The sequence below is a fragment of the Haliotis rubra genome, unplaced genomic scaffold (assembly GCF_003918875.1).
Source record: "Haliotis rubra isolate DU_JTF1 unplaced genomic scaffold, ASM391887v1 Scf1502, whole genome shotgun sequence".
NCBI classification, from domain to species: Eukaryota; Metazoa; Mollusca; class Gastropoda; order Lepetellida; family Haliotidae; genus Haliotis; species Haliotis rubra.
The window spans coordinates 101,082-113,198 of record NW_025765451.1 but is presented as its reverse complement, the minus strand read 5'-3'; the positions used below and the strand labels follow the sequence as shown (position 1 = coordinate 113,198).

The following is a 12,117-nucleotide window of genomic DNA, read 5'->3' as shown; positions in this document are numbered from 1 at the left end:
ACAGGACAATCATATCATACTGTCCACAGACATATAAGCACTGGTTATATGGACTCCTTCGGTCAAAGATCAGCAAATATGGGACAATCACTCCTTACAGAACCCACTAGAACGACAAGCATGGGTTACTGGGGGTTTATTCTTCCTACTCCTTGACAGAATACAAGACCAGAGTACAAGGACCCACAATCCTGCAGCACTATCCAAAATCAAGGAGTGACAGGTACATCCAGACCTACCTGTTAATCCTATGATTGCATCCACATAGTCGTCAGTCAGACCACATGTCGGCCGGGCTTTACTAGCACAGTCACGATGGAATTTTTTCCTGGCAAAGAAATCTCCATCAGATCATACAGAGATGACAAGCAACAGGTATATAACAAACACATTTTTCAACATTTAACATGGAGGTATGTCCTCATAGTAAGCTTAAGCAAGCAGATATCTTTGAGAACAATTGTTAAAATCTTAATTGAGATAAATGTTTGAAATTAAAATAAATATATAAGGGTATTTTACAGTTACAAATTAGAACAAAATCAAATAATAATTATTTTAGGGTGATGGATAATTTGCCTCTGAAAAATAACATCAAACTATAGGGTGGATTTATATCTACATAATACCTACATAAATATATTGCTGAGTTGGCTAAAGCTTTCACATTCAGACAACTGAGAAAAATATTTGCCTGATACCAAATGAGGTAATGATTGTTATGAAAACCGTGACAGTCAACAATATTCCAGCTATATCACAGCAGCAGTAAGTAATACTGTCTGGATCAGACGATCCAGTGACTGGATGCAGTGGCAGCTTTCCATACCATCTAGGCACAAGGACATGCAATCAGCAGTCTGAACACCGTTTTACCATTTTGGCTCTGAAGGCAAACACCAGGGACTGAGAGTCTGCCCCAAATTCCCAAGGGTGAGAATAAAATGGCCGTGCAGAATGCTGCTCATTAACTCTCCAATAATCATCATCCTTGTATGTTGAAGCTAAACTGAGCAATACTTCAACTATACGACAGCGGTCTGAAATTGGACCAGACAATCCAGTGATTGAAGTTGCGAGCTATGATCCATACCACTGGGTACAATGACACGCAAACAACCCGCGGCATCTGACCAAAGCATCCAGCATCAATTGCAGAGGTCCAGTTCCAACCCCATCAGTCAAAGCTACCTTCACCTTACTGTACACATTGTATATACTGTGTCAAACAACTTCATGATAAAATTTAACAAATAAACCAAACAAAATTTACAATCAAGATTCTTAAATTAATACGTATGAAAATAACACATTTAAATATGATACAGAAAAGATACTTTTGAAAAAATTGCAAAAAAAGTTAATACTTTGTGGCAAATTATTGGTAAAAGATCCACATGATGACTTTTACTATTGCACACTGAAATATCCAGACAAACATCTAATGGTAGCTTTAATATTTACATATATCTACGTGAAATATTTATAACATCTAGACACGTCTACAGGGAGACCAGTCAACCACAGCACAACACGCCAGAGACCAACCAGAGTTATCTCCATTTCACTACAGATGTAGGAGACACGAGTACTATACCATGCAGAGCTTACAGGGGTCGGGGGACAGAGGACGGGGACAGAGGACGGTACAGAGGACGGGACAGAGGATGGGCCTGAGGACAGTGGGGCTGTAATCTGCGCCAGTTATCACACACTCACACACATTCAAATACCTTTAATACGGATTCATCCCAACATTCCATTTTAACGGCCTTTCATAATTTTCCAAAATGTAGTCATAACATTATTATTATCAAATTGTTGGAAATTAAACTTGAAGTAGTGATATTCAATCAAATGTAATTTGTTTAAACTTTTACATAAACCAGTGAAATAAAAACGAAAATAAAATCAGATTAGAAAGTGGGAATATATGGTCGAGCATGCAAGATAATATCAAGGTATATTTGTCAGTATTACATGTTAGTTAAGGATGAAACCCACAATAAAGAATGCAACCAAAGTTAGGATTAGATAACTGTTGATTCCAAACCAATCTATTCAATATCTGTTGACATAATAAAATAGTTAACTGAACCTAAGAGTAAGAAAGTTGTGTTAAGGTAAAAAAAAAACAAAAAAAAAACGGAATCGGGACAAATTCATCCAAACAGAAACTTAGCTCAACTGGGTTCAATCCCAAGCGAAATTGACAAAACTGAAAGGGTCACTCTCAATCTTTTTACCATTGCATGTACCCTGGTTACAAAACAATGTATCTAGTCGGATCCAGATTTTCCTTGCTGGACTTTTATCGTACGCTGGTTTTACAAATATCCATTAGTTAGTGTTGTAAATTCTTAAGCAACTGGGTGCATTTGGAAATGCTCTGAGGATAAGAGGGGGCAGACTTTCAATGCATGCTATTGAAAACACTTACAAATTACATCAATTTACAATAAAAGAAACTTGTTTTCAAATGCATTTGATGTCTGGAACTAGGAGTTGTCAGTTTTTTATCAGTTCACAGAACATGGTTTTCATATAATGCAGTTTGATGAATTATATTTCAATACAGCAGGACAATCTAGCTCAAACTCCATAGATTGTTTTGTACCAGGGTATATTTCAATGGCAAACCGATCAACAGTGATCCTATCACCAAAACTGCTGACTATCCAGCAAGATATGATGCTGGCCTGACCACTGATCATACTTACTTGCAATATTTACAAACTTTTCCCCTTAGGATTATGGTAGCGCAAATATCACAGGGAGCAAACACAAAGCTGGAGTTAAATCTAAAGAAAGAAACAAAGCATACACCTTACCAGGGTAGACGTTATGCCCTGACTGTTAGCCCCAGCCTCAGCCTCTTGTACAAGGTGGGCTGAGGTCCAGCTTCCTTTCTAACCCTGCTTACTGATCAACCAACAGAGACTAGACACCTTGCTAGCGGACACACATTTGCTGAGTGGATGGATGACAATCTGGTAGACGCTAGTATGAGAGGAGTCTGTCCGCATGTATCATGGCAAGCTACTGGTAAGAGAGGCTGGTGAGGGAGGTATTTGAGAAGAGTCAACAGGGCTTTGGTCAAAAGCCGTCAACAGAACTCTAGCTGAGAGCAGTCACAAGCAGTCCTGTTGAGAGCAGTCAACAGAGATGTAGGTGTTGAGAGCACTCAAAAGAGCTTTTGCTAAGAGCAGTCACCAGAGCTCTATTTGAGAGCAGTCGATAGAGCTCTATTTGAGAGCAGTCAACAGAGCTCTAGTTGAGAGCAGTCACCAGAGCTCTAGTTGAAAGCTGCCGCCTGAGCTTCAGCTGAAAGCAGTCAACGAAGGGCCAGTTGAGAGCAGTCAACAAAGGGCCAGTTGAGAGCAGTCAACAAAGGGCCAGTTGAGAGCAGTCAACAGAGCTTTTGTTGAGCACAGTCAACAGAACATTATGTGGGAAGCAGGGACAGCTGGAAAGTTGTTAGTGGATGAGTCAGGCAGTCAACAGAGGCAGTCAACAGAGGCAGTCACAGTGGGGTTGCTGGATCATGTCCATCTGGCCACAGTAAATATCTTATACAACGTTGAATACAGTTTTATTATATATTGCATAGTGATACGTACTGCATGTTGTACCATGTGTTACATTTGGCATAACACTGTACGTTTCACAGAAATAATTCAATGCTGAAAATAAATTTCCCAAGTCAAAAATAAAGGTATGGAGAAGGACAAGAACCGAAGCACATGCCCCACTGTTGACTGTCAGTGTGAATTGCATGTCTAAGCTATATCTACAGGCTGAAATGTGAAGGACAGACTGACAGGCAGACTGACGGACAGACGATCAGACAGCATGGACCACAGTCAGGCAATGTCTAGAAGGAAGAGGGCGGGAGGACCCCCACCTAGTCTATAGTTAGTTCTGGAGGGCAGGGTGATGAGGGGAGGGGGGTCACTGGCTTCTCACCTTTGTGGCAATACAATACGATATACCTGCATCAACCTTCACAAGACTGGTGCAGGTAGTAATCTCATATTTAGTCTAATCTTATTCATTCAAAATGAACTCTAAATGTTCATTTAAACGATCCAGTGAGATGCCTGGCTTGACGAGAAATGTAAATCTGAATACCCACGTGGTACTAGAAGCCTGTGACAACAAGTTGGGTGAGCGGGTCACCAGGTTCAGCCCCAGCTAGCTACCATAGTTCAGTCCCATGTCTGACCATGCAGATGCCAGTTGCATATACAATTTCATTGATTTCACAGGGTAAACAACCTCCAATAACAGGAACTTTTCAGGAAATCAGACAAGATGAATGACTTCTTAATGATTAAATGAGGACAATGTATTTTGATTCCTCTTACAGTTCAAATATGTTTATGTTTTGATGCAAGGAATAATAGCCAATTGATTATATTCTCCAGTGTACCAGGTATGCCTTCTATTACAAAAACATATTAAAATGTAATGATTTGGGGGGTTCCAAAATGCTTGTATGTTATTTTAAAACTGTACGATGTTTTATTTTTCCGGACACGGACAGAAATGTTCATTTGTGACTGAAGGAAAGGTGGAATTTTGGTGATATGGCTGCTGGTTTCAATCATGACATTGCATTGAATGTGACTAGATGGTTGTTTTTAATGTCACTTCATCTAAACGAGGCCCAAAACAAAGGTTGTGATAATAAAATAGAGATCTGATACACTGGATGTCCATGAGAGAAGGACGGGTGATTTCTTCATGCTCAGCAATGGCGATCATAATACTCCATAACTTATAACATCATCATCAAGTTTTAAACACTCAAAAAGGATATTATCACATGTGAACATGCTGGAATCTGCTCCAGCAAGCCAGTGTCTGGTCTGGTAGTTAGCTGGGACTTACGGAGAGTACAGCACTGTACAGAGTCAGTTACCAACGCCCACGAACCAGACTCCACCCACTAACCACACTCTGCCATAGACACTCACAGGGAACATTGTCACTTTAATCCAACAATTCCCAAAATACTCATAAAAGGTCTTCCTGGCTCAAATTCCATAAGAAAATTAATAAGTTCTTTTATTAATTTTATGCAGTGAACTTGGTCATCATGACAGCTATTGCAAAATTTGTTAGGATTTGTTACTCAGTAACAAGGAAAAGTAATACATAACAGTAGTCAATATCAAACATGAGTTAGCTCCCTTTGTCTGCAGAGAGTGTCTTAGGCAGTGAGGCTAGTTTGAGGTGGAACTTGGCTACTTGAGTAAGTGAGGGAGTGAGTACGCTATGACGATAATGATCTCTAGTGATACCAGTGACTTCATTGTCTTACTTGCAGTCTTTACACTTATAGCCCAGAAACATCTGCTTATGACATACGTCACAGGTCGTGATCTTAAAGGTGTTAGTAAACCTTGGGAGAAAAACAATGGGAGATAACTGTTGCAATGCCTGGCACTCCTACTGATCGACCAGTTGCAGATAACATCCTCAAAACTTCTGGTGGCTGCTACTCAAGTGAAAACACTTGACAACATCATTGGTGATACTCGATTAGTGGAAACAATGGCTTGTCTACAGGACAATGGTTTTGAATTTTGAATTTATATCCAAAGGAATTCGTCTTGCACATGGTATAAGAATACAGACTTGCTGTCACTGTAATTAAAAAAGTTTGAGCCACTAGCCAGATGTCAGAGTCCAGTAAACATGGTTAAGGGCTAGTGTAGCGTCAGAAATAGAAAGAAAATATTGCCTTGTGCAGCTATGTCAAGACTGGCTTGAGAAGTAACTGAACACAATTTTGAAAGTGATAGACTCAAAAGATGAAGTTATTATTTATCTAAAACACTTGAGACTAAGCATATCTGCATGTAAAGTTTCTCTTGAAGACATTAGTTTTATGGATCCAATGAAAAATTTCATAAACATGAGTCAAAACAAAAAATGATAAAAACTGTCATTCCTTTCTCTACAACAGTCGACTAATCGATGTTAATTCAAAACGGTTAAAACTGACAAGATCTTGAAAGTATCAAAGCACTTGTTTAACATCACACTCAGCAACATCTGGGCAAGTTGATCAAGTCCAAGCCAGACAATCCCGGGATTGATGTGGAGAGGATTGATCAACAACGTGGAGTAATGATTACATGCTATTAAGATCTGTCACCGAGACTGACCGCCCAATTCAGTAAATGTCCTCAGAAGACAAGCATGGGCTGCTGGGGACAACCTGCAATCTCCATGGGATCCCACCCACTTCCTCTACGGCAATCCTATCAGTGTAGTTGAGTCTTTTGGTTGGATATGTAATGGCCACAAGCATTTCTTTCTACTTCTGACATGACTACCAAAGTCACAAGAGATGTTGGCACAAACTGATGTAAGTATTCTATTTTGCAGAATTTTGGCTCGAATACCAGGAATCATTAATAAAATAGCTTCTGATATATCCCAGCTGTTCACATGGTTCTAAAACTCTGACTCTGGCTACAGGACTAAGGTTTTGAATCAGAATGTCTTAAAATCACACATTGTATACTGTCAGTGGTTCTTTTTTTAGATGCTTCATATACTTATGTTTATTTATGACTGAAAAGTAGTGAGGAAATCTTTCAAGTAAAGACAAGAAAATGTCAAGATATAGTTTTCACCAGAAAATTTTGAAAATGAAATGGACAAATCTGATACTGTAAAAGCTGCAATGAAAGCTGATGTAAGTGTAGCAGTATATCGCTCGCTAGCAGCTACTGGGGAGGCTACTAGTGTAGCAGTTGTGTAGGTGTAGAGCTACTAGTAGGAGCTAGCAGGAGCTACTAGGGGAGGCTTCAGTGTAGCAGTATATTGTGAGAGTGTGTAGACGCTAGCAGGGGCTACTAGGCATGTTGTGTGAGGCTTCCAGTGTAGTAGCAGTATAGCATTGTGAGAGTGTGTAGAGCGCTAGCAGGGGCTACTAGGGGAGGCTTCAGTGTAGCAGCATGTGTGGCTTCAGCAGGAGCTACTAGGGGTAGGCTTCAGTGTAGCAGTATATTGTGAGAGAGTGTGTAGGCAGCTAGCAGGGGCTACTAGGGGGAGGCTTCAGTGTAGCAGTATATTGTGAGAGTGTGTAGACTGCTAGTGAGGAGGCTACTAGGGGCTTAGCATGTGTGAAGTGCAGTATAGGGACTACTAGGGGAGGCTTCAGTGTAGCAGTATATTGTGAGAGTGTGTAGACGCTAGCAGGGGCTACTAGGGGAGGCTTCAGTGTAGCAGTATATTGTGAGAGTGTGTACTGATACTGTAAAAGCTGCAATGAAAGCTGATGAAAGTGTAGCAGTATATCGTGTGAGAGTGTGTAGACGCTAGCAGGGGCTACTAGGGGAGGCTTCAGTGTAGCAGTATATTGTGAGAGTGTGTAGACACTAGCAGGGGCTACTAGGGGAGGCTTCAGTGTAGCAGCATGTTGTGAGAGTGTGTAGACACTAGCAGGAGCTACTAGGGGAGGCTTCAGTGTAGCAGCATATTGTGTGAGTGTGCGGATGCTGGAAGGGGTTACTGAGGGAGGCTTCAGTGTAGCAGCATGTTGTGTGAGTGTGTGGATGCTGGAAGGGGCTACTGAGGGAGGCTTCAGTGTAGCAGCATGTTGTGAGAGTGTGTGGATGCTGGTAGGGGCTACTGAGGGAGGCTTCAGTGTAGCAGCATGTTGTGTGAGTGTGTGGATGCTAGGGGAGGGCTGAGGAGGCTAAGGGAGGCTTCAGTGTGTGCAGTGTGGATGTTGTGTGGGCAGGCTTGTGAAGCAGCATGTTGCAGGGGCTACTACTAGGGGAGGCTTCAGTGAAGCAGCTTGTTGTGTGAGTGTGTAGACGCTAGCAGGGGCTACTGGGGGGAGGCTTCAGTGAAGCAGCATGTTGTTTGAGTGTGTGAATGCTAGCAGGGGCTACTGAGGGAGGCTTCAGTGAAGCAGCATGTTGTGTGAGTGTGTGGATGCTAGCAGGGGCTACTGAGGGAGGCTTCAGTGTAGCAGCATGTTGTGTGAGTGTGTGGATGCTAGCAGGGGGTTCTAGGGCAGGCTTCAGTGTAGCAGTCTATTGTGAGAGTGTGTAGACGCTAGCAGGGGCTACTGGGGGAGGCTTCAGTGTAGCAGTATATTGTGAGAGTGTGTAGACGCTAGCAGGGGCTACTGGGGGAGGCTTCAGTGTAGCAGTATATTGTGAGAGTGTGTAGACGCTAGCAGGGGCTACTGAGGGAGGCTTCAGTGTAGCAGCATGTTGTGTGAGTGTGTGGATGCTAGCAGGGGCTGCCTTGTTGCTATATGGCTGAAATATTGCCAATGCGATGCTAATGTTTAACTCACTACTGGGGGATGCTTCAGTGTAGCATCCTGCATCCTAACCATTGAGGGACTTCAAGAACATGATCAACATGTCCACCAAATTTAGCAATCTTTGCAGATACACTTCACAGCTCTGCTTACAGTGTCATTACTAAGACTGTCTGAGAAACAGGTTTCTTTGACAGTTTGTAATAATCAGATTTGTCCATTGATAAACCATAAAAGAAATGCAGGTAAAGTAAGGAGCCTATATCCAAATTCAGAACCATTCCAAGAACACCTGGCATCATGAAACTTCTTTTAAAAATTCAAGACCAATCAGACAGGTCATATCAGCCTCAGGCTGAACATACTTGATGCATGGTATCAGGTATTTAGCTATAACTGACAGCATTGCCCTTCAGTTTAGACTCTTTTGATTGTTTTGTCAAGGATTTTAAAAATTATAATACAGCTGAAGAAGGACATAGGCACTTAAAAATAGTGAGCTCATTTTGATTAATGCTAATTAAATAATGAACATGGAATCATTATTTCGTGACAGGCATTCTTTGACTACAAGACTCGAGTCAAGACTTAATTTTGGTATTTTGCTAGATGAAATCAAAATGAGCTCACAAATTCTCTGAAATACAAGGCATTAATCAAGAAAACATAAACAATCATCATTTAATGTGGTAACAGACAATATTATAAACCATTAATAAGACAAAAAGTAAAATTTAGGATTCATCTTTACTTTCAGAGATCAGATAACTATGAATATCTTGATAAAGTATTACATGAAATAATATCAGCATAAATATTTAAAAGAGTTACAATTTTTTAATTACAAATATATTTCATATCAGATTTGTTTTTGAGGAAAGGCAGTCAACACCATGGAAACATTACAAAACACTTTTGTAAAGAGTGAATATCAGTTACATAAACAGTACAAAAACACTGAACACCACTTATTTTTGAAAGAGATAACAAAATATGCTTCAAATTAAGATTGCAGAACTTCAACCATTTTTTTCTGAATTTGCCTGCCCCGGACAGTTTGGGGTCACATAAGTTCTTGTGTGTGTTGACTGCCTTGTTTAATGTTCTGTTTATCAACAGGTGTGTTCCACTTACCTATGGTTGATCTGGTGCTTCATCTTGGGCCCCAGGTTGAGAGGGGTCTTGGGAGACTTGGGCACTGTCAGAGTGTCTGCAACACACACATCATTCTCACACCAAGTTCAATACAAGTCGGTACAACTGTGCCATACAACTGTATCATCTGACCATACAATAAAACAGAAGGACCCTAATGTAGCACACAAGTGAAGAATCCTACTGTAGCATACAAATGAAGATGAAACAGTAAGATTCTAATGACCGATCCCACAGAACCAAATATCTTCAGGATCCCAATGCACCATAGAAGTGCAGGATCTCAAAGTAACATTCACTTCTAGGTCCCACGAACCCATTCAGCTGCAGGATCCCAGAGTACCATACATCTTCAGGATCCCACAAATCCAAACAGATGCAGGATCCCACAAATCCATACAGATGCAGAATTCTACAAATTTATACACCTCCTGGATCATTTAGTACCATACAGCTGAAGGATCCTACTGTATTATACAGCTGCATCACCCTACTGTGCCATACAGATGCATTATCTCCATGTACCATACGACTGCAGGATCCCACAAATCCATAAACCTTCAGGATCCCAGAGTACTATACCACAGCAGGATCCAACTGTACCATACAGCTTCAGGATCCCAATGTGCCATGCAGCTTGAGGATCCCACTGTACCATTCAGCTTCAGGATACTACTGTACCATTCAGATGCAGAATCCTTCTGTACCATTCAGCTGCAGGATCCCACTGTACCATTCAGCTGCAGGATCCCACTGTACCATTCAGCTTCATGACCCAACTGTACCATACAGCTGCAGGAACCTTCTGTACCATTCAGATGCAGGATCCTTCTGTACCATTCAGCTGCAGGATCCTTCTGTACCATTCAGCTGCAGGATCTCACTGTACCATTCAGATGCAGGATCCCACTGTACCATTCAGCTTCATGATCCAACTGTACCATACAGCTGCACAATCCTACTGTACCATTCAGCTGCAAGATCCCACTGTACCATAGAACTGCAGGAACCTACTGTACTATTCATCTGCAAGATCCCACTGTATTATACAGCTGCAGGATCCCACTGTATCATACAGCTGCAGGAATCCACTGTACCATATATGTTGAAGATCCTACTGTACTATTCAGATGCAGGATCCCACTGTATCATACAGCTGCAGGAATCCACTGTACCATATATGTTGAAGATTCTACTGTACCATTCAGATGCAGGATCCTACTGTATTATACAGCTGCAGGAACCCATTGTATCATACAGCTGCAGGAACCCATTGTATCATACAGCTGCAGGAATCCACTGTACCATATATGTTGAGGATCCCACTGTACCATTCAGATGCAGGATCCTACTGTACTATTCAGATGCAGGATCCCACTGTATTATACAGGTGCAGGAACCCATTGTACCATATATGTTCAGGATCCATCTGTACCATACATCATCAGGATCCTACTGCACTATTCACTTCTGGATCCGACTGTCTCACTTTCTGTTTATAATTGTACAAAACAATGCTATTGTATTATACAAATGATCCATCTGTATCATAAAAATGTAATATGATGTCAAACCAAGTTATGATCCAAATAGTACCATGCAGCTGAGTGTTCGAAACTATGAAAGGGTCCAAGAGTTACTAACATATCACCTTAATAGAGTCCCTTTATTCTAAAAAATATAATATAAGGAGATGTAACATATATTTTCATGATCCAGTCTCTCTTATCTTACCATTCTTCAACCGATTATGTCAGGTTAATTTTCTTATCATGCAAACAGACTACCAACTGTGATGTTTCTAAATGGTACTCCAAAAATGAATGTAAATGGGAAGTTCCAAATGGAACATAACTTTTAGCACAGTTTAATGCTTAAAGAGACTTTAAGTAGCCTGCCCTTTTGCTTTTGCAGTGTCAGAGGCCATGTTTCCTTAACATTTCGAAACAATTTATACAAACCTGAAGAAAGTCCTCCTTGGGGTACATATAAGCATTAAAATGTCCATTTTAAATCCCACGACAGTTGTAACTATATTTTTCAATAAAAAACTTGTTTTGTCTTGTGAGACCACCCTACAGGGCCCCACCGGACCCCTATAGCCAAGAGCAGGTAACTCTCGCCGTCTACCTCGTACCTCACTTTTCATGCTGAACATATCAGACAGAATGAGGGGAGGCGGGTGGCCGTACCCCAAGGAGGACTTTCTTCAAAGACTTCATAACCTCTACAGGTTTGTATAATTCTTTTTCAGAAGAAGTCCTCCTTGGGGTACATATACCAATAGCATAAGACAGACTCCCAAAGATATTTGAGACGGGAGTGGCATTCTGTCTGGCAACAACTAAACCCGTGGTGGAGTGAAATCTACAACCGATACGGAAATAGAAAAAACACACTTACCGAGCCACCTGACCGCTGATGTCAATCAGGCGGGGACGTAGCTAGGGCGGGAAATAGAGAGTCCAAGCTTATACGTCAATTGGCTCAAATCAATTATGACATAAAACCCCAGGTTAAAAGCATATGACTGGTTATAGCGTTCAAAATCGGCCCCGACCTCTCTTGCCTTTAAGTGAAGAGGACGTAAGGGACGATATGTACAACCCAAACCCGACCCAACCCGAAAGGGTGGTAAGGCTTATACGATGTAGTGATATAAACCA

At 41.2% G+C, this 12,117-nt stretch overlaps 1 protein-coding gene across 1 annotated transcript in view; it reads right to left on the bottom strand.

Annotated features, from left to right (window-relative positions):
• LOC124270289 (kinase suppressor of Ras 2-like) overlaps positions 1-12,117 on the bottom strand; it is a 51,462-nt gene that overhangs the window by 16,595 nt on the left and 22,750 nt on the right. Inside the window, 3 exon segments of the mRNA XM_046705329.1 lie at positions 240-328; positions 5,327-5,407; positions 9,431-9,506. Coding sequence (XP_046561285.1) covers positions 240-328; positions 5,327-5,407; positions 9,431-9,506 — 246 coding nt within the window.